At 39.8% G+C, this 22,590-nt stretch overlaps 1 protein-coding gene across 8 annotated transcripts in view; it reads left to right on the top strand.

Moving 5' to 3' along the window:
- The window catches only part of CAB39L (calcium binding protein 39 like), a 62,991-nt gene that overhangs the window by 3,729 nt on the left and 36,672 nt on the right, over positions 1-22,590 (top strand). The window contains exons 1-3 of one of the 8 annotated variants that reach the window (XM_080607951.1): positions 11,688-11,831; positions 12,798-13,001; positions 21,656-21,804. In XM_080607951.1, the coding sequence (XP_080464077.1) occupies positions 21,703-21,804 (102 nt within the window). In that variant the 5' untranslated portion in view covers positions 11,688-11,831; positions 12,798-13,001; positions 21,656-21,702. Of the gene's footprint in view, positions 1-11,687; positions 11,832-12,585; positions 13,002-13,322; positions 13,450-21,655; positions 21,812-22,590 lie in introns of those variants that run through there. The other 7 variants (XM_080607950.1, XM_080607952.1, XM_080607949.1 and 4 more) reach the window with 7 other exon arrangements.

Genomic DNA, 22,590 nt, shown 5'->3' with positions numbered 1-22,590 from the left:
ATAACTATATATTTATCTGAAATAAATTTTCACTGCTGTTCTCTGAAGTAAAGCTAGTGGTTGTAAAATATTCTGACCCTTCTGATTGCCTTGGTGGGTTTGAATGCAAATTAAAGTATGTGCACAAAATATTTTCCTTAAGATGTAGCAGACAAAAATTTCTAAGCAATCTTCCAGATATAGTGAATTTGCAGTGTTCTCACTATTAAAAGATGTATTAGAGGATGCACCACAACTTTTTGTTTTGCCTTTTATTTCTTAAAGCAAAGTGAAGAGTAAGTTGTAAGCTTTCTTTGCGATGTCAAGTGATTGATAGGTTAGTTCTGATCTTGGTAACAGCTATGCAAACACAAAGTAGTGAGTGCCTGACATAGAGTTGTACCTGACATAACAAAGCCCATCAAAATGAGTCATATAGCAAAAGATAAGTAATTATTGTGCATAGATGGAATAACCAGTTTCAGATCAAACTGAAATGTGCACATTTTCAAGTATGCTAAAAGAAATTTGACTGCAGCCATAGAAAACAATGTAAACACGTCAAGGTGCAGACTAGTGTAGAGGCTCAGCATTGGGGCTCTTAAAAAAAAAAAAAAACATTCTGGACTAAATAGTCCTTAGACCCAGCCTCCTGTGTGAAAACTGATTTATTGAAGAAAACCTTTTATTATTTTTCTTTTTCCTGATACAGTTCACTGTGCTGCATCAACAGTTGTTTCAGCCTGATTTTGTACTGGTAGAGGTGTGAAAAGTGGCAGGAAGGTGTGGAGAACAGCAGGAGCAGGCTTGGGAAGCAGTATTGTCCTATTAATATTGTGCTTGTCTGTGCTAATAGGCATTATGGTGAAGGGTCAGGGAATCCACAGTCCACTGGACACTTGAATTTGGCATTATAATTAAAAAAATAAAGAGTTCAGTTCTCACTGTGTCACTCAGTCTTCCCCTATTCATTTGTGTGGCTGCTTAGTGAAGCAGGTTCAGGGAACTGGTTGGGGTTTAAAAGAAGTTACGTGCTTGTCTCAGCTACTTTTATCTGAATAAATTTCCCCCATTTAATTCACTGTGCAGCCACTTGATATTTCTGTTTCTGTTAGGGAATTGGGGATGGCAAAGGGGCAAAAATTAGCATCTGGAGGTAGACTGATAGCTTTCTGATTTTATTGTCACTGTCACTTATCCCTGCTTAAAATGTTTGTGCAACTACTTTAGTATGAGTAACATGGTGGTATGTGCAGAACACTTACTGTATCCAAGTTATTGTGGTTGGTCTTCATTTCACAGCACAACTGTCCTAATCTTCAAACTCACTGCATTCTAGGTTGTACTAGACCCAAAACCTTCCAGTTTATGAACAGCAGAGGTGGGTGGGCTTCTTTTGGGGGTGACTGAATTTAACTTCACTATTATTTTCTGCTGTAGAATTCCTGAGTGACTAGAAATGAAGAAACTAAGTTTGAAAATGTGTAAGGACATCCTTTCAGCAGCCCTGGACAGACAAAGTGAACTGTGGGTCTAAGCCTTTGCAACCCTTTCTCTTAAGAAATGTCCTTCACATTTCCAGCAGTGTGCCAACTGGCTGAACTTAAGTAATTGTATGAATTTGGCACTCCTTTCACAGAAGAGAATAAATATAGTATTTGTTATGAAACAGTCCAAAACAAACTTGGACTGCATGAAGATGACATCATTTTTTTAAAAATAAACAATAAAAAATTGAGTGGTGCTAGACAATAGATTGGCAGCGATATGGTCTTAGAACAACTTAATCAGTTGTGAAATTACATCTTCAGTTTATTTTACAGTATAAAACAAACAAACCTCTGATAGTGATGTTTGTGTCTTGTCTTTCCTGTTCCAAGAGACCCTAATTTAGATGAAAGAAAGTGTTAAACAAGCAGGTATGTTTTGTTTTGTGTTTTTAACACCCCCACACACTGATAGATAACCAAGAAGCAATGCTGCAAAACTGGACTTTGAAATACGGGGCCAGTTATATGATAGCTTTTGGATTGGCTGATCTGTGTTAAAGCCCCCTTGTCAATCCAGCACAAAAGCATGTGAGAAAGGGGATGTGCAAATCTATTAGCAATATTTTATTGCATCAGAGAATACAGTTCACTTGCTCTGAAGTGGTGGAAAGACATTGTGTGTGACTTTTTAAGTAAGAGCACTGGAGATTACTGAATATGGAGAGAATGAGATAATGTGGAATGAGAATTCACTTCCAGCAGCTGTAGTGTTAGCAGCAACGTGTAACATTCAGCTCTTTGTTATGCCTTTTTAATTTATCATCTGGGAAGCGTGGCTGTATTAGCTTTCCCTCATCAGGTGTACCTTTTTAATTGTGTACTTTCATTTCCTACAGATCAGCATCAGTCAAACAGCTGTCTTTCACTTCTGCAAATAAGCTAAAGGCTACTGATTCCAAATGGTCATTGACTACCTACTGCCTTTGGATACAGGAGATCTCTGCAATATCTGGTTTATTTATTGTTACAAATAATGCACCAAATTGAACTTTATAGGCTGAGGGCAGGATTGCGGGGTGCTTGTATATATCTGTTAAAGCAATATGTTGTGTCTATCATATAATCAGTCTCTGGGAAAATTGTTTTTTTTTTTTTTTTGAGAAATCGGTTCATGTAACTTAGCAAATTAGCTGAGTAAGGCTGAACCTTCTGAATAGAAGTCCATTACATAGAAATTGTGTTGACCTTTGTTCCTAATCCTCTTCATCTGCAAGCCATTAATAGGTCTTGTGTCTTTTACATCGCAATATGTATTTAGGTCTGGAACTGCCTGAGACATTTGTACTCCTCTACTGCAAGCACTGCACACAGCCTTGGGCAAAATACAAAAGTAAAAGACAAACTGCTTTTGGTCAAAGGTGCTGATGTTTGAGTGAACTCTGAGATCAAACTGGCTTGGTAGTCTCTAGTTCATGCTCTTTTTCAAAAATGTTTTCCTTTCAAAAAAACCAACATTAATATAAGGAGATACATGCCCCTACGATTCGTCTGTGTTCACCCCTCTTTTGTCAGGGAAAGGAAAATATTGCCAGAGGATTTCCCAAGATACCCTCATGCTATTCTAGTTTCTTGGGAAGGAGTTAAATGCTAAGAAAACACGCACAGAGATTCTGCCCATTGTTTTTCCTCTCTGTCATTGAACTCTCCATCCTGTGAACCGACTATCTTCTCTCGTCACGGTTCATAAGGTCATGGGAGAAGATGGCTGCTAAACTACATGCCATTCCTGTCTTTGAAGCTGCAAAACATGAGGAACTAAACAAATCTTCAGTTCTGCATGCTATGTTGTTACATCACTGATATATTTCTAAGAAAGCTTGTGAGAGCTGTCTCAAAGTGGAGGGAAAAAAGTGTGAGAACACGTGGCTAGCTAGAATGTGCAGAACTGAATGCCAAAAGGTTGTGTAAGCAATGGAGGAGTCCCATCTTGATTTAGAAGTGGTTCAAGGGCAGCAGTCACTTTGTAGGAAAGAATATAAATTACTTATTTTTTATTTTTAAATGATTAAAGACAACTCTCCAGATTTTCTTTGGAACTTCTTGAGGCTAATTAAGGAGCAGTTCTAAAAATACCAGGAAGAAAAAGAACAGTGACATATGTCTGATGGCTGTGCTAAAGTTGTCAACAGTGGCGCTGAAAAGGCAGAACTGTTACGTACATCTGTAGCAAAAATGAAGCTGAATATTAGAGATAATCATATAACAATGAGCAAATCCTTCATCTTGCAGTAATAAAGACTGAAAGAACACTTGAAAATTTTTATTACAAATTTATGAAGACTGAAGAAAATATTTTTTTTAAATGGCTAATGTAAAACTGTCCAAGAACTTAAGTATTGAGACATGGCAACTGCTGTTCAATATGATTAATAGAAAACAGGCATTATAAAAAGTCTAGTATATCAGTTAGATTAAGGGTTTGATCTACTGTGTAGGAAACTGACTCCTGAAAAAGTTACACTTTGAAGAACGGTGGAATTCAGATACAATTTTGTGATGTTCAGTCGTTGAGTGTTTTTTTGCTGGTAATATTTGTTTCTTGTTTTGACAAGAGGGGAACAAAAATGCTGTTTCAAACTCCTTTTTTCTCCAAATAACATCTAATTTTGTAAATCTCTAGGAAACATTGGAACTCTTTGCAATTTTGGAAGGACAGCCAGTTCTCTGTAAATTGTCACAGGTTATCGTTACGTGTTACTTTTAAGGTTCCTAACCATGTCATCTATATGACTTTTGAAGTAGAAGAATTTAGAAATAGACGGTGTTGTTGCTGGGTTGAACAATGAGGTATTAAGTAGCTTATGTTTATGTCTTCAGCTACTTGGCTAATATGCAGCTGTTTGGATACGGGTCTTTTGTGTGGTGAAATCATTCAATGGAAGTTCTTGTGCTTGTGAAAGTAATTTCATCCCATGATGACAGCTTGTAGAGACTGTCTTGCTGTGGTTATGGAAAGTTAAAGTGGTATGACTCTCACTACATGACCTTCTCACGGGATTCTGTACTCTCAGAAAATAAGCCTTTTCTTTTTACTGGTGCTTAGATGGAAACTTCAAACCCGACCGTAATGAAGGACATAATTTGATGTCCTTGTGAGCACTGCTGCCTTTAAAGAAGTGGTTTCAGGACTTAGCTGTCATACTTTCACTACAGTTGGAGCTTTCAGTTCCAATTCCTTGGGTTTGGGAATCTCTGCTCGATTTAGTAGACAGGAAATTTTGTCTCCTTGTGACATTAGGCTTGGACGTGACACTGAGGAATGTCATATGAGAGAGAGAACTGAGTTCCTGAATGCATATTTGATATTAGAAAATGTGTTCTGTGGATGTTCAGGCTCAGATAAGTGTTATATGCATCTTTTGTTGGTGGTGGTTTTGTTTTGTTTGATTGTTTTTTTCCTAAGATGTTGGATAACTTCTCATTTCTGGGCTGATACAGCTTGAGATTCCTTTTTTATTTGTGAGTGGGTACACCTTATTCCTTTCGGTGCCAATCATTATTATTTCTATTGAACAGCAGCAGCCTTTTACCCCTCCACAGTGTAGGTTTTCATGGCAGGTAATTATTTTGTGATTGGATCCTGAGAAAGAAAACAACCATTCAGAGTATAAAATGTGTAAGTTGTTTCTGTAGGATGAAAGCAGGTATGTACACTACCATTATCACGAGAAAACTGCCGTTGCTTGAACTGTTTCCAGAGGGCATAACAATACTTGTAAGTGTAGATCTGTATGCTGTGTAAGAAGGAGCTGTCAGATTTCATTGAGAGAGATGCGGATGACTGATGCTTGCCAAGAATATTTCCATCACTGCATTTGACCTGATGCAACCTATGTATCTAGAGATTGCCATTAATGTCATGTGGTGCTTTATTTTCTTCCAAGTGTCCAGAGCCTGTCAGGGGTCCTCACTGTGACGGCTGCCCAGGAGCAGCGCTGAATCAAAGCACACCCAGGTGCCTCAGCTGCTCTCCCTCCAAAACAGAGATTATTCTGAAGACAAGCACTCTGCTGCATGTCAACTCTTGTTCAGGCCAGGCTTCCTGCACTAAAAATGCCAACATGCAGCGGGCCTGCTTCCACCTAAGGAATTCTAGGAATGACCCTATTTTGTTAATTGAAAATAAAGGAACTCAAGCCTTAATTGGGCACTTTGTGGTTGTATGTGCCTGGCATAATAATTAATTTGTAGTGTCCGTTGTTGGGCAACACAGATGGGGAGAACAGCGGATGACTTTTTTGGAGGGTGGGAATGTATATGGTTAAGTTTTCCCCAGTGGGGCTTAACATTATTGAATTACATAGAATACTCTAAAGGTTAATTGGCTCAGTAGGGTAAACTTTTTGCCAGAATGGTCTACATAGCTTTCTGGAGAGGTATTGGAGTGCTCCATCCTGGGACCAGAAGAATACGTGACTAAAATCAGTGTCGGGATTTGTGACAACAGGGACCATTCATCACGTAACGGGGGATGATCCCATTATAGTTGTGTTGTGATTCTTCCTGTGGGCCAGAAAGTGCAAGCATCCAATGTTGCATGACTGGCTGTCTATCTGTTATATGAGGGCAAATATATTTAGTCTGCGAAGTGATGAGTATACTTTAATTGTTTCTCAAGAGGAAGGACTTTGGGGTACTTGTGGAGACAATGGCTCTGTGTGTAACTTGAGCTTGATGAATTGTTCTCGAGGTTCCCTCTTCTGATCCAGTATTTTAAACTACCATTATTGCAGGACAGGATCTGGTAATGAGCAAAGATATGAGAAGACCCAAGTTTTCTTTGTCCAAGGAAAAACTGTTGACTGTCAGAAGTTTTCTTGCGTGACTTTGGGCAAGCCAGTTCAGATCAATTCTTGCGTAAAAATAGCAGCCTTATTTTTCATGAATTATTGTGATGCTTAGGTTTTATTGTCTGACACTGGGGAAAAAAAATAATAATAATTCTTCATCTGAAAGCAGCGGGTTTAGACTTTCAGCCTAGAATTGTTCCACTTTTGGTTTAGCCTGTCTGTTTTTGTAGGATTATTAACTTGACAAGAGTCTCAGAAGTTTGTTCTGTCTGTGGATGTAGTTTCTAGTGATGTAGGGTTGTCATACCTATCTTCCAGAAAAGGGCACAGCAAGCTGCATGCTGCCTAGTACAATTATTTGGTTTCTATCACTATAGTGTCAAAGCACCTTATGTTCTTTAATGCATTTGTTTTCCCATGGGGAGACTAAATGGCTTTTCCAAGTTCACATAGAAATGTGTGACACAAATAGGAACTGACTCTTGGTTTCTTTGGTTTGAACTCATTTCGTCGTTGGTACGACACCCTGCCTCTGTATTGGGCTTTCTGGTAGTATTTATTCTCTTATTTGAGGCAATCACTTGAAAAATACAGTGGTTCTGTGGGTAAATTCTCTTTGCTGCCCTAAAGAAATAATTGAGTGGAACGCAGTAAATCCTTGATGTTGCTGATTTCTTGTTTGATCTCTCATCCAGAGAGAATAGCTGTCTCAGCTCTCTTGGCTGCTCAGTCTGAGGAATACAAGTACTACAGATATGATTTCAAAATCTCCCAAGAATAATAGTTGCTGCTTTGAACTTTAAAATGAATGGCTATGGAGCCATTTGTAGCTATTTAGCATGATGATTTTGGATGAGGCTTCAGGAAATATCTAAGGTGCTAATTGCCAGAAGCTGGAAGAGTAGGATGGTCTTTCTTTTGGTATATGTTTCTTTGTATATTTTGCGCTTGGCCTCAGCTGATCTTCAACATGGGAGTTGATGGAGCTTTGTCTGATCCAGAATGATGGCTCCGGTTCGTATCTACTAACATTCTTTAAAAATACATTTCAGAGTGCACATCTGTCTCTGTTTGCTCAGCGCCAGCTCAGTTTCCTCATACAAAAGTGGATATTACTCATGGGAGCATTTAACTTTTGGTTTAAATTAACCTTAATTTTATTTGTTTGCAAATCATCTTGAGAACATCTAATGAAAAATGCCTTAGACTTCTATAGAAGTGGTCAATAGAGGAAAAGGCTTAATCCATTTTTTATTTTCTCAATCTGTCCTCTCCTCTTAGAAACGGAGCCGCACATTATGTATAATTATTGTCATCAAAAATCAGTTCATCTGTCTAATACTTCCATTGCAAAGCACCATTTCAGGCTTCCCTCCTCCCATTTTCATTTCTATAAATGAAATAACCATTGACTTCTTTAAAAAAAAAACTAACAAAAATGGCTGCTGAAGTGACTGAATATACAATGACGGGATAGAAGCAGTTTGTAGGGGTGAAGGCAGCAATTACATTAAAAGTAACCTGCTTAGCTCTTCAGGAAGTTACTGATTTTTGGAGGGCTACTTTTTGTTCAAGTCCACAGGTAAAAATCCTGATGTTGTGTGCTCACTGTCCCTCAAGGTAATGTTCTCCACTCATAAAAGTGTGAGTATAATTATGATTCTTGATTGTTTTATATTGGGACACGGCAGATAAGGAATGTGACATTTTATAAGTGTCTTTTTAGAGCAGGCATAAAGTTTTCATCTGTGTTTTATTTTTTCAGATGCTGGGCTTTAATAACTTCTTGTTTAGGGTTGTAATTCTTGTTTGGGGGGAAGATGCGTGAGGAAAGGGATTCATTTTTAGCTCTCTTTCTCTAGTTAGAAGAAAGGATGGAGCTGATGAATGCCTTTAAAAATAGTAAAATTTCAAATATGCTGGCTCATACATAAAGTATTTCATACATAAAGATGTCAGGTAGAAAGGCCGGTGTTGGTTGTGTGATGTTGGAGTGAAGCACATGCGAATTATATGTTCAGTAAAAACTTATGAGCAGTTTATAAGAGTTAGTGCAGGTGTTTCAAATCCAAACCAAACCAAAAAATCACTCCAGCAATTGTTTTTATTTGCATTAACCGAAGCAGGAAGAAAAGGCAGTGTGCGCTTAAGATCGCTAGAGGGAGCCAGGAAGAAGAAGAGGGGGCAAAACATTGAGGACGTTTTCATTTTCAGTAATAGCTTACACAAAAGCACCCAGGTAATCCTTTCTGTTTATTTCAGCTAAAACACAGCTATGGCATAAACTGGCGTAAGAAAAACCATCTGTCTCCACATACCGTGTCCCTTTTTACCTTGTCGTGTATCTGGATGAGCAGCCAGATGCTAACTTGTCTGTCGGTGCAGGTGTCCCTTTTCAGGGGATCGGTCCTGAGCTGCCCTCCCTTCAAGATGATAGGAGAGAGACAAAGTGTGGGTGTTTGTGTGCGTGTGTGTTGGAGAGAGATTAGACGAAGAAGAGTTTTAATGGCATTAATTTGCAATGGCCACGTTACGGGGGATCTGAGGAAAAATGAGCATCTGCAAGCTTGTAGAATAATACACAAGCACGAAGTTGCTGTAAAATCTCCCTTATGGGGTCTTAAAAGTGTTATTGGACACACTTTTTGTATTGCTTTGTTGTAAAGTTAAATGCCTTGAGTTAAAGTGTAGCATCTTTATAGGGCAGATAACAATGGAAGTGATTTGTTTTTAGCCCTCTCCCTCCCTCCCCAGCTGATAAATTGCCACAATTTCATTATCTTGGGATCTGTGAGAGTAGGAAGAAATCCCATGGGTGGGTTTCTTTGGTTTTTAGGTTTGGGGGAGGAGGAATTTTTTTTTTTTTTTTTAGTATGTTAAAGTTTCCATTCTTGATAACGTGGTATTACACAGCTAAACCAGTTGCTGTGTAGAATTCCGTTTTGGTTGCCCGGGGCCTTGGCACTGAGCAATTTTGGGGGAAGGAAGGAATTTTTTGGTCGTTATCTGAGGCTGCTTAGGGCTTTGGAATGCTGGAAGTAATCTTGGAGGAGGTAGACAGACTGTAAGTGGGTGATTAAATGAGCAGAATTAATATACATGTACTACATGTTTATCATCTGCCTCTGTAATTTATTGCTACCACACTCATTGTTCAAGCTGCATAATTTCTCTTTTTTATTTTAGAAAATAAATGGAAAGGGTAGGAATAATGGAACGTGTTTTTTTCTTCCCCCTTTGGTCTTCATTAGATGGCATAATTTTAATTTAAGAAAACAAGGACAAGCATGTCTCAAAAGTACTCTAACCATACGTTAGCCTGAGGTCTCTCTTCACTTTAAAGGAAACAAATATAATGGAATTTAAATATGTGGAGGCTGGAGTCCCTTAGCAGTGCACAGAGGGTTTTTTTTCAGTGTACCTTGAGACTATAAAGAATTGTTTACTATTCATAATTACATCATTCTAGATGGTGTAGATGGCTACAAATTATGAGCTGCAGAAAACATTATTTCTTTTGAAATATTTAATAACGTCTTGGAGAGAAAAAAAAAAGATCAGGTAAGAGCATTAAGTAATTATAGCTTAATTTATGTAGGATGGTGCAAGGCCTTTTCCTGTCATCCGAGAATTAAGTGCACTGATGATGAAACAGAATTGGAAAAGCAGAGAGAATTTTTTCCCTGCCCATTTAGACGGCCTTCTTTGAATTGTTTCTCTCAGCTGCAATGCAAGGGTGGTGGCAGGCACGTTTCTTACTCTTCCTGCTTGTAGAAAGCTCCTGTTAAAGGCAAAAAGTATTTCCTCAGGTAGGAGACTGACAAAGCTGATCTGTAAGTTGAGTGATATTCAATTTACTCCTTGGAAACATGAAAACAGACATATATAGTTAAAAACAGATAATAGTTTCCTAGATAATGTTTTTATGCTTGTAGATCACTGCTTACTCAGAACGTGCTGTGAATACTTTTGCTAACTTAGTGATGCACAGGTTATCCAGTGGGACCCTGTGGCGTGCAACTAAAATGGCCTTTTTGTGATTATTCAAGCAGTTTCAGGTAGATACAGAGAGGTATCTTTTTACCTGTTAAAATGTTGATGGATACAGTATATAAATCATAAAATTTCCCAAGGGAAAGTTCAGATAAAGGGGAGAAAAAGAAAAAAAAAAAGAAGTTATTCTCTTTAAAAGAAAAGTAAACAGTGGAAGCTAATGATATAACATGCTTAGGTTTTTGTTTCCTTAGGAAAAACTGGTACCTTCTGTTTTAGCCCAAGGGCAGAGCTCTTATCATTTGACTTTAGCTATGCTGTTTACTCAAAGGCTGTGGTCTCCCGATTAAAAATAAATACCAAACACAAAGGGTCAACGCCATCGCTGATGTAAGGTGCCGGGGTGCCGTACGGTGCGTCGCCCCGCTCCCTTCCCCGCCAAGCTGGCAGCAGAGCCCGGTGCTGTGGGGCGGGGTGGCTTGGCTGGCGGGCAGGCTCCTGTTGGGCAGTGCCTGGGGCCAGTTTTGTTCAGGAGTGCAACAAACCACAGCCTGTGCTGGTTGTTCACGTGCCCTGTGCGCTTCAGAAGCCTCTCCGTCTCACCTCGAGTTTGGTGTCGGCGGCGTCACTTGCTCAGCTCTCTGTTCGTGGCCTCGAGAGGAAGCCTGACCTCGCCACCCGGCTGGGGATGGCTAACACGAAGCCTTTAATCCCACGTTGGGGGAATATTTCAGTCCTGGTTTAGAGCAAAAGTTACCACTTGGTGTCACTTGCAACAGCTTTTCTGGGTGCAGGGAGAGCAGCGCTAATACGTTTCCAGTGCCGCTCAGGGCAGCCCAAAACCAGGGGGATGACGTATCCTGGTGACGTGTTTTGTAAAGCACAAGCACAAATCACAACATGCTTTACAGGTAAGTGAAGGCATGAATCTGCTGCTCTGAAGATGGCTCAGCACCTCCTGTGCAAATAAGTGTGCAGCAAGGTTCAGGGAGCAGGGACTGCTTCTGCCTCTCTGCGCTTAAAATAGAAGAAGGATTGAAGCCAGGCATGTTGCTGATGCTTTCCTCTTCAAAGGGATGGTTTTTGGTACTTGTTTGCCTTGGTTAGGAACTAGGATCACTAGCAAAAGATGTTAGTCTTTTAAAAGGTTAATGTTTCATCTGTGCTCCTCCGAAACACCTCTCTGAGTTCTCTCACATGCTTTTTTTGTTGTTGTTGTCTGTAACGTAGAGCTGTGAATAACTACCACAGGTGAGCCCTAAATTAAGCTCTGTAACGCTGGTCCACGGTGGGGGCTGAGTTTAGCTTCCTCTAGAAAATGTTGTAATATACGGAATCATTTTCAGTAACGTGGAACTTTGGCTGGACTTAACTCTAAGGAAGAGGGGACAGGACGTGAAATCTCACCCTGAGCTGGTGATCTCAGCATAAATACACGCTCCCTTCTCACCCGTGCCGGGGCTCAGCTGAGGTCTGTGTGAGGATGGATTTCAACATCCTGCAGTGCTAATGGTGCCTGGTAAAGCCTTTTCCTTCTCTTTCTTGATGTGTGTTAGACAGGTGGGGGGGGAAAGCCACTTGCAGTTCCCTCTGGATATGTGTGGCACTCACTGAGGAGTAGCTGCTGAGGGAGAAAAACGAAGCATTAACAGTTCCTTTAATTGCATTTTGCTGTATTTGTGCGCCTGGTAATAGCTGGTAGTGCTTCTTGCAGAATATTTTAATTGGATGAGTTTAGCCCTTGAAAAAGGTGCTTTAGGCTAATGCATTTCTGCAGTGGGACTGAAGTTTTGCTTAGAGTATACTGGAGATTCCCCCCACCCCACCCCAGTGTTATGTGAAAAAGTATTGCGATCCTGCTGTTACCGTACGCGGCCAGGCAGGAAACAGCAGCAACTTTGGCTCCTCTGGGCAGGACTCCTCCTGCTGAAAGATCCCGTGCGCTAGCATGTCGGTTTTGTTATTATCTTGTAACAACAAACCATTGTTGGGCGCCCTTATTTGCATTCTCAGCAGGAAGGCAAGGTGAATAATTTAATTCCAGCAGCCTCTGCCACGTGATTGGGCCCGTCAAGGATGCCTCCCGTCCGCTGAAAGACTTCGGAGGGGGAATGGAAACTTACAGGAGCGATGAGAAATTGTTGCATCTCTTCCTTTAACCCCAGAGAAATCTCTCGGCGGGGCTATATACGTGTTCTTCTGCTTTACACGCATTCCTCTGACGTGGAGACAGGGAAGGGACGGAGGGGGGGGGGTGTGAGCCCGTGAGAAAGGCGAGCCAGGGAGTGGGAAGCAGGGGAGGGCGGTGGGAAAAATGCACACCCGGACAGGGAGCTAGTCGGACCAGAAGCAGAACTGCCCCTGGCACACGAAAGAGTCCGGCTGCAGGGAAAGGGGAGTGGAAATTTACAGCCGCTTTGAGTGCGCGTGTGTGTGTGTGTGCGTGTGCACGCTCGGGCGTTCATTTCTGCTCACGCTTTTGCAGAGGGTAACAGTTGCTCCCCCAGGAGAGGCTGAATTCTGGAATCTGCTTTCTCCGCCACGTGTCAGCGAGGAGGAAAAGCTGCCATTAAATGGGAGATAACTGAAAACCACCTCTGGCTGGCCGCGCTGGCAGAGAGCTGTCTTCAGCACCTCGCCATGGAGCTGCGCTTCGCCGCTTAGGCACGCCTGGCCGCCTCTGCACGCAGTAAGTATCGGCCGAGATTATCTCGTTTGAATTACATAAAGTTAGGTAATTTGACAGAACTTTCTTTTTTTTCTTTTTTTTTTCTAGTTAGCAATAGCGTTTCCCTAATAAAACCGCTCATTTATTTATTCTCTATAGTTACGCTGTTAGCTTTTTATAGCTTTGTAAACTGTGTTACCAGGAGTGGCTTTTTAAAGAAGGCAATCCTAAACAATACGCCTTCTGTTACATAAGGCACTGGCTCTGTGACCAAACACTCTGTGTCCATGGAATATCTCTGGAAATGGGTTTATTTACAGTGCGGTTTCCAAAAATAAAATATCTGCAATATATCATTTCTCTCGCTCCTCTCTGCTGACTGCCTGCAGCTGCGGACTTGCTCTTGAGATGCAGAGGAATGAGAGCACAGCCACTTGCATAAGAAACTCAGGAGCTGCTAGGGATGAATGTAAGATGAGCGTGTGTGTGAATTGTCACAAGAAACTGCGTATGTAAATTAACCATCTCGCTATTTATAGTCAGTGGGTCTTCTCAACCTGAAATTCTAATTCCGTGAGAGGGGCTGTTCCTCAGGTCTTTATTCAGGCAGAACTTTCACTGAGCTTAAGGGAAGCTTTTCTGAACAAAGACTCTTTCTTGGACTAATTTTAGCAGTAAAGTGAAATTACCACTCTAAAGAATTATTTTAATAATCAGGCTTGCTCAAGTCATGGTCAAGTTAATGCTGTTTCGAGGGGTAACACAGTTACTGAGCAAAAAGAAAACTGGTATTAATGTTCCTCACTAATGGATTTACAGGAAGTCCTATTCCCTCTTGGCTGCTGCCTATGTTCTTTAAATTATATTACCATTTTCCATTATTTCTACAGTTATTATTAATACTAGAAATGGAAATTAAACTTGGTTTCCCTTTCACTTAAGTAATTGAAAAGCTGTTAAGGGCTGTTATCTTAAAATTGTATGTACTTTAGAGATGTTAGTTAAGAGATGTCTTTCTGCACATCTGAGCATGTGGGAGTTTTTTCTATGGACTACAGTTAGGCATAGACTTGAATTCTTAATTTTTTAGCTTTGAAAGACTCCCATGTTGATAAATGGCAACAGGGATCCCAAATATTCTTTTTATCAATCCTGTCAAACTTAGTGGCTGTAAAATCTGCTGCTTTCTTATCTTTCTAGTTTTATTCAATATAAAGTAATAACCTGCTACTTCTGGCTAGTTTGTTAGCATCAGTGGGAGAGTCTGTGTGATACAAAAATGATTGATGCAGGTATGAGTATGGTACTACAGATGCAATTTTTGCATGGCTTTAGAATATGAATGTTACCTAAGATTGCTGTGTGCAAACACTGTTTTATAATAAATATTTTGTAATTATAGATGTGTTAGCACAGGATTTGCTGCACTAAGAGGATGCTAGGTAGCAAAGTCAAGTACTCAGAAAGTTCCTAACTTTAATTCTGGCACTTCTCTGTACCAATGTAGTCTGTTCTCTCTATCCTTCTCGGGGTACTTTCATAAAGTTTCAGTCTTGATTTATATAATCACACATTTACACCTCCTTTTCCATCATATCTTTCTGGGTTTGGTTCATGAGCATCTGAGCTGTAGTGTCTGCTTCAGCAGAGGCCCTGCCTCTCTGGCCTCTTTCCATCCCCTCTTTCCCATCTTGTCCTGGTAGGGCTGTTTGTAAGACTGTGTGGAGAACTGGACTGGGAACCAGTTCTGACCTTTTTTTCCCACCAGGCTATTCTCTTGTTCACCTGGATCACTTCCCTGACCTGGCTTACCACATGGCCCAGCAAACAACTGTACCAGTCCAGCAGAGGTTGTGTTGTAGGAGTATGAATAGATCTGGAGCAAGATGGCACTGTCAGGGAGCAGAGGGCTCATGAAACTGTGGCCTCAGTGACCTGATAACTATTCAGCATTTGAAAGACTTTTTTTTGTTCTTTATTGGATGGGCATTCAATTGAAAATACAATTATTAATTTCTTCAATTGCTTCTATAGAGCTACATCACACCACTTGAGTTGAGCATCACCATGGTTGCCTTCAGTTTCACAATAATATCATGTGGTTGTTCAATAGTATTATTATTATAATTCTTACTCTATAGAGGTAGGCAGATTAAAGGCAGAACTGCCTAGTGATTTTCTGTCTGATCTTCAGGATGCTTACCACCTGTTGGAAGAGGGTTTTGTGGGGAAAGTAGTAAGCATTACCGCAAGGTTTTGTATGTTCCAGGTAAAGTTTCAGCCAATATCCGCCTTTGTGCCAGGTCCTTTCAAGACTGGGAATGCAACAAGTAGCCAACAGCAAGGCTTACTATGAGTAAATTCCTGAGGTTTTGGAATAATTTTGTTGCCAAGCAGAGATGGCACTCGTTCAGCCTAACACAAAACTGTCCTCTCTTTTCATCTGTTCATCTTTTGTCTGATTTGCAATGTACTTTTCAAAATCTGCAACTTGTTGAGGAGAAGAGAAGTTTTCAAGAGAAGTTACTTGTGTAGCCCTGATTCCTTCTGCCTGCCAAATAAAATGTGGATTGTGTGAGGGGACTGCACGGGGAGGAGAGCTCAGACTTGTCCAGGTGATCAAAAAGTCTTCTATTTCTTGCTTTGAGTTCTTGACTCTGTAATTGCCGCAACCTTCCCAAATATTGTGGGAGGGAGAAATGAAGAGGGGAATAAAGCATCTCTTTCACTATATAGATACTGATTGGGCAAAATTATGAAGAACGTCTGCTGATTCATGCCCAAAATACATGGGGGTTTAGGCACACTGAAGTGAATGGAAAATGAAGCCTCTTTTTCCACAGAAGAAAGTCTCACTCAGTATGAGTTACTGAAATATTTTTATTCTGATAAATAAGTAGATGAAGGTTAGGAAGTAAGAAAAGACAGATGTCTGATACTTAAGGGAAGGGAAATTATTCTCTCATTCATTTTTGAATAGCAAATTGCTTGTCCGGAGGAACATCTGAGAAGAATGCACTAACAGGATCACATGCTCTCATTCTTGCCTTTGTGGGCAGGAGGAAGTGTTTGTTGTTGAGCTACTTAACTGAGTCACTTTATAGTGGGATCGGCTGATGAGTAGAGTGATGTTGCTGGCTGCATTTTCCCTCATTGCTCTTACAAGCTCAGCTTTGCTGTAATCTTCTAAGAAAGCATATGATAAAGAGCAAAGAATTCAAGGAGAGTGCCTATAAACAGAACTAGATCTATTAGTGTGCTTTATAGTTGTATCAAAGAGTTCAAATTGCAGTGATTTTATTTTCTAGTGCATTCCCTTTATGGGCAGATAAATTGGCAGAAGAGAATTTTTGAAGACTGATAAAGCATAGGCTTTGGTGTCAGATGATCTAGGTTTCATTCCTGGCAAAGGCACTGATTTTTAATTTTTATGTTTTAAATGTGGCCTTTTGTAAGTCTTCTGATCTTTCTGTGCTTCAGCTTCTCCCTTTGCAGAGGGGAGAGAGTAACAGCATGTATATAGCAGTTTTGGAATTGTGTTTTCAGCCTTAATTAAATGTTTGCAGAGTTGGAGGCCTCTGAGGGAAGGCATGCTCTGAGTATAAAGGGATGTTATGTTATCTGTGACAGGCTACTGAATATCTTAGAGCTCTCTTCTTGTAAACCTTATATACCTCTAGATTCAACTTGCTATGTCTATGTGAAATACATTTTTTCTTTTATCAGAATTGAACAGGCACAGCTAAACATTTAGAAAGTGTTGCTTTAAAATTGTCTTTTGGTGTTTCTGTCACTTATCTGAAATAAAATCAATGCCTTTTTTCCCCACTAACAAGCATACTCTGAAAGTATTTTTATAAAGGCAGGCCTTGTAAAAAGTGTTGGATTCCGCAGCACTGGAGGCAGAAATACTCTGTGTATACTGATGGCAACAGCAGACTTTGGAAACCACAATTCCTTGTTCAGTGCTGCCAGGGCATTTCCCCTGTGAATGGGAGAGACAACTTTTGGAGGCTGTGAGACTCGGGCCGGTGAGATACAGCTGTTTCTTTCCTTTGCCTCATGAAGCCTCTTGCAAGAGTACTGGTGAAATAACATCATCCCAACTAATGCTTCAGAAATCGGCTGGTCCCTGGTAGGAATTCAGAAGTGACTACAATGCATTTCTGATGTTATAAAAACATATGCTGCTGAAAACATTTTCCATCAAATGGTTATTCCTAGAAAGTAGGAAAGAAAGGGGCTCATTCAGCTCTGTCCCTTGCTGCCAGACAACAGTGTCAAAAATTTATGAACAGATGCTCTGTAGTGTGCCTGTTAGAGCAAGTTATTCCAAAATCTCAGAGCTCCAATGGTTAGAAAACTTTACATTTTTAGCTTATGTTTATTCGTTGGCAGATTACAGCCACTTGCTTGTGCACAAATAACATGTTATTATTTTAACTGAAATAACTTCTTGAGCCTCCCTGTATTTTTCTTCTAGGCTTACTCTGATTTTATTTGACTTTGGGTGTTCAGTTTTGTGTACGTTATTCCATATGAAGTTTCATCAAGACTTTGTACAAAGACATGAATGCTTTTGTCTTTCTACTGGAAATTACTTCCTCAATTCATTGCAGATTTGTGTTTGTCTTTCTTCTGTCTGTAAAATACCAGTGTTGTGCCCGGGTGTCTGTCATTTCTTATGGTAGTCCTCATCTTGAAGCAGATATTCTTGTCTGTTCTCCTGTTCTGCATTATCTGATACTTTCTACTCTTATTTTTTATCCCATTTTATTATGTCAGTCTATCAGTTTATTATTTATGACATTTATTATGTCAGGCTATCCAGTTTTGCAGGCAATGATATTCCAGTCTTCTTCAGTATTGATGACGTCTTCGTATTTTGAGTCATCACAGTTTGTTGGTAGGGTCTCAGTTCCAATGCCTCTCTAAATAAAGTTCCATCCCCAAACTGCTGTTGCCTTCTCAGAGGATCAATCTCCATTTACATGGTAATTTTCTTTCTACTTTTTCTATTATATTCAATATAGTATATTTCTATGTCAAATTATGGGATCTACTATATTTTCTTGGACTAAAAATATACTTTATTAATAACAGATTGTAGTATGAGCCGCTTCTAGTAAGCTTGTATTGCATTCTTTTCAGTTTTCATTTATATTTGTATTTCCATTATTTTTAGGCTGGTTTCTTGAAGGAGCAAAGCTTTGCATGGTCACGGTGTCCATCTCTCATTCTAATTCTCTTCCCATTGCAACATTTGAACTTACTGGCCAATTTCAAGCAACTTTTACACAGGGCTAGATATCTTGAAAATACTGAGTTCCCCCCCCAAAAAAACACCAAAATGGAAATAAGTGATGAAGGGAATAGGAAATTTAAACCAGATTAGTACATCTACTGAAGAGAAAAGCTTCCAACTAAAGTTTGGAGAACAGAGAGAGTTAGTATAAAGAAGAGGACAGGGCAGAAATGCTGCAGCTGCAGGAACAGCTTTCGCTAGAGCTAATGCTTTCTTAGATGCTGGAGAATCCACTCATGAGAAACAAATCCGGAGGTAAGGAGTCCTTGTTTTGCCTTGCGCCCTGTGGAATAGCCAGCCTAAGACGAAGTTGTACAGCTTCTAAATGTCAGCAAAGCACTTTTACCAGCACTTGTTCTGTCTGTAATTGTGAATAGCATGTGCCCCTAAGACGTTCCTATGTGGAAGAGCCAAAGGGACTGGAATCTGACTGTAACCTGCAGCTGCCAGTGTTCTCTGAAGTGACGGAGTATCTCTGCCAGATGCTGGTGGGTTAAAAGCCATGTCCTGAAAAGGGGTAAATCCAAGGCAGTTCTTTGCACAGCTGGGATTCCTAATGGCCATAATTCCCCCTTTTTTCTCTGTATCTTCTTCCACTTGGAAGCAATGGATGCTTTGCTTTGGATGTAAGACTGATAAATGAAGTGAAGCAGAGACTTGGCTCTGCTTAGCGGAGGGATGAACTAAACAGTCTCTTGAGTCCCTTCCTGCCATATTATCAGAAACTTTGCTGTTGTGATTAGGACAGTGGTAGGCTATGAGGTGAATAGAAAAGATCATTTATCACTGAGCAGTGCTGTGGTGACTCAATAGTCAGATGAACTATACAGAGGAAAAGTGCTAGCCTGGCTACTGGGGTGTTTTGGCAACATTAGTGATTATTTAAATACACTGGACTCTAGACAGCTATGTAAGTTACTTTTTTGGGGGGGGGACATGCTTGTAATTCATAGCCAACATCAGTTAGAAATGTGGACTTCATTTTCTTAAATCTCAGAACCTCTAGGTCATGACTGCCTCAATTAAAAAAAAAAAAATCAAAATATCTCCCCCTTTGCATTTCCTTGTGTGGAGACCTGTCAGAGGGGAAGATGAAAGGATGTCTTAAGCAACCTGAATAACCCTACCACACCTTGGTGATTTTTTTTCTAAAATGCAGCATGCCATCTAAGCTCCTGCTCTCCAAATGTCTCTTACATCTTCATATCCTCATGCCTTACCTTCATGGGTAATAAAAACATGCAGATTTAGGTCCTTTTGTAACTATGTCATGAAGAACTAATCTGACTGCAGAACATGTGAGGTTATAGGGTGCTTGGCACTTGCTAGCAGCTTACAAACAAATTTATTGTATAATACTGCCTTTGCCTATAAGTATGAAGTAAGCTAACTGGTGAGAGGCCCAGTCTTTTCTGGTGCTTGTGTATAGCTGAACATGCCCAAATGAGTTAGTCACGAGTATACCCAGCCTTCAGTCTTGCACGTTGGCAAGTTGAGGTGTGACTCTGCTCTGTTGCTGATCGGATGCTGCTGCCAAAAATCACAGTTTTGAGCTCGATGGGAGCAGCGCTAAGCGCTCGTTTTGACTCCTTAGTTGAGAGCTCAGCCAAGTATTGAAGGTTATGTAGCCAAAACTGCAAAAATAAAAATTAATTTGAACCGAACCATGAGTTTGAAAATGGAAATCTGAAGGAGGAGAGCTTTCAGAACTTGAACATGAAAATATTTCTGTGAAACTAGCCTAGCAACAACTGAGAAGCTATATACAAATTCATGTACTCTTGACATTATTAAGGAACTTTTGGTTTAAAGATGATATTTAAAAATATTTCCTTTGTGTCATAGAAACTGTTCTTGTAAAGATAATCTGCAAATATTTTGAAATGTTTTTAATAAGACGTTAGGACAGAATCTGTATAGTTTGTTTTTTTAATACTCCTCTGCGGTTTGAATTTTATACTTGACTGTTTTATGTGATTGCTATTTGTATTTGTAATAGAATGTATATGTAATCTAAGTATTAGTTCCATAGGGTATTTTGGGATTAATAAAATATGGATGTATAGCACAAGTGGGATCATACTTCATGTTAGACTGAAGTTTTTTGGTAGTAACAACAGAGCACGAGAGGATCGTGTTCATTTGGGACTACTGGCAAGTCATTGCACAGTTCTGTTTTTTTTTTTTAATATATATCATGTATTGTACTAATTTAATTCTCTCCTTTAAAACTTCTTGGATAAAGCTTTTTTTATTGTAAGAATTGAAATAGAACAAGGAAATGGAAGTGATTTATGTATATATTTGTGCTTTCACAGCTAGTCTTGCAAATGTGTGAGAGAAGGGTTGGTGACAATGGTTCTCTTTTGTTGTGGAAAGAGATGAAAATATGAGCTTATTTTGGCTTTTTTTTTCTCTTCTTCATGTTGTACAAGCTGAAATGCAGAACAGGACTGTGCTCTCCCTGTAAAGTGTTACTGGCCTAACCAGAGCATATTCCCATGCACAGTCTGTCTGCTTCAGCAGATCTTTGTATCAGACCCCAAGCAAGAGCCATGGGAGTTTACCACTTAATGCTTTGTAGGGTCATAAAGCAAGCTACTTGGTTTCTTTCTTGTATAAATAGTGATTTAGTACTTGCCTTTCCAACCATCCAGAGGAGGAGTGCTTTAAATTAAACAAGCAAACATATTTTCATTGAAATGCTTAGTCTTTCATTTAAATGTCATGAAAACCTGTCCATGTTTGGGACTGATTCTCTATTTCTGATTTAATTCAGGCAATGTAAAACATAAATGAGATCTGACCCACAGGTACTGATGGATTCTTGAAGTCTGTCAGACTTTGGGAGTAGCCTAAACTGCTTCATATCGAGAACCTTTAGACCAAAAAAGAAAATCAGCTGAAGAAGAACGAGTGATGGCTGATAAGCTGGGGCCTTTTTGCAACGTTTTAAACAAAGGATGTTTTTAGTGTGCTGGAGTCTGAAGTTAGTTACTGTGCATCGCAGTGGAACTGGTAAAGCTTGAAAGAAACCAGTATCAGAAATCTAGGAGTCTGACAGATATTCATTGTCCAAAATACGTTGGGCATACACATACAGACTCACTGGGGCACTGAACTGTAGGTCTGAGGCTTTAGGAAGCATCCAGCTCTTGTGCAGGTGCTGAGTAGCTTTCCACATGCTAGTGTTGGTTGTTGAATTCCCAATGAACCTGCAATGACTGTATATGAGGCCTTTTGCCTGCTTAGTTGAAGCAAAATATAGGGACTGAGGCATAACCTTTTCTTGTTCATAATGTTTGTGTATTTTTATTGCATTTTTTTGTATAAACCTTAAAAGCTATTTTTGTTTCTCATTTGGTTTAAGGCAGTCCTCTTCTATACTGAAAGAAGAAATCCAGGTGAAGAAAAAACATGCCTTTGTTTAGTAAATCGCACAAAAATCCTGCTGAGATTGTGAAAATTCTGAAAGAAAACATGGCCATATTGGAAAAACAAGAAAAAAAAACAGACAAGGTATGAGGTAATGTTGTAGATGACTGATAAGGGTTTTATGCTGGGGAAAATGCAGAATAAAGGGAATGAAATTGTGTTCGCTCACTGCCCTGATTCTGCAAGCACTTCCACGTGTAAGTAGCTTTATGTTTGAACAGCTCTACTGAAATCAGTGAGCTTTTGCAGAAGTAGAGGACAACAGATCTGGGGGTCAAAAAGAAAACGTTAAGATCCAGGAGCCTTATCCAAAAAGATCTTCTACTTTGAATAGCAAGGCATCTAACAAAATAGCATGGAGGACTATTTGGAAATTATTATACAATTAATTGGTCTAGCAGGGTAACGAATGAGACTGCCAAATAATGTATAGGTACCCCCAGAGCAAAGCTTACTTCTGATGAGCGTTGTTCACATAAAGCATCAAACCCATATGTATGAGGTCTCACTGTATCAGTCCTTTTCAGTCTTCTCTGTGAGTGCTTCCTAAATGTGCTCTGCTTCTTTGTATTCTAACTATAGCGCTAGATTTTTGCTAATACTACTGCTGTCATTTAATTCTGTGATACAGACCTGAGTTACTTTGACTACTCTACTACTTAATGACCAGTTAAGAAGGCACATCCAACTATAGAAAATGATTTTAATTAATAACAAACTACTTTTGGGTTAGGACTGAGTGACAGTGGAGCAGAAGTAGCTGACAAATTACATTAGCACGGTTCTTATGCAGCTGCTGTTTGTGTTTGCATGTTGTCCTTCTCCCACCTTGTGCAGGAGTTTGTATTAGAATGAGCCAAATCTACAAGG

The sequence above is a fragment of the Anser brachyrhynchus genome, assembly GCF_964034855.1.
Source record: "Anser brachyrhynchus genome assembly, chromosome: 1".
Lineage (NCBI taxonomy): Eukaryota > Metazoa > Chordata > Aves > Anseriformes > Anatidae > Anser > Anser brachyrhynchus.
The sequence above is the reverse complement of the archived record's forward strand: the minus strand, read 5'-3'. Positions and strand labels throughout refer to the sequence as shown.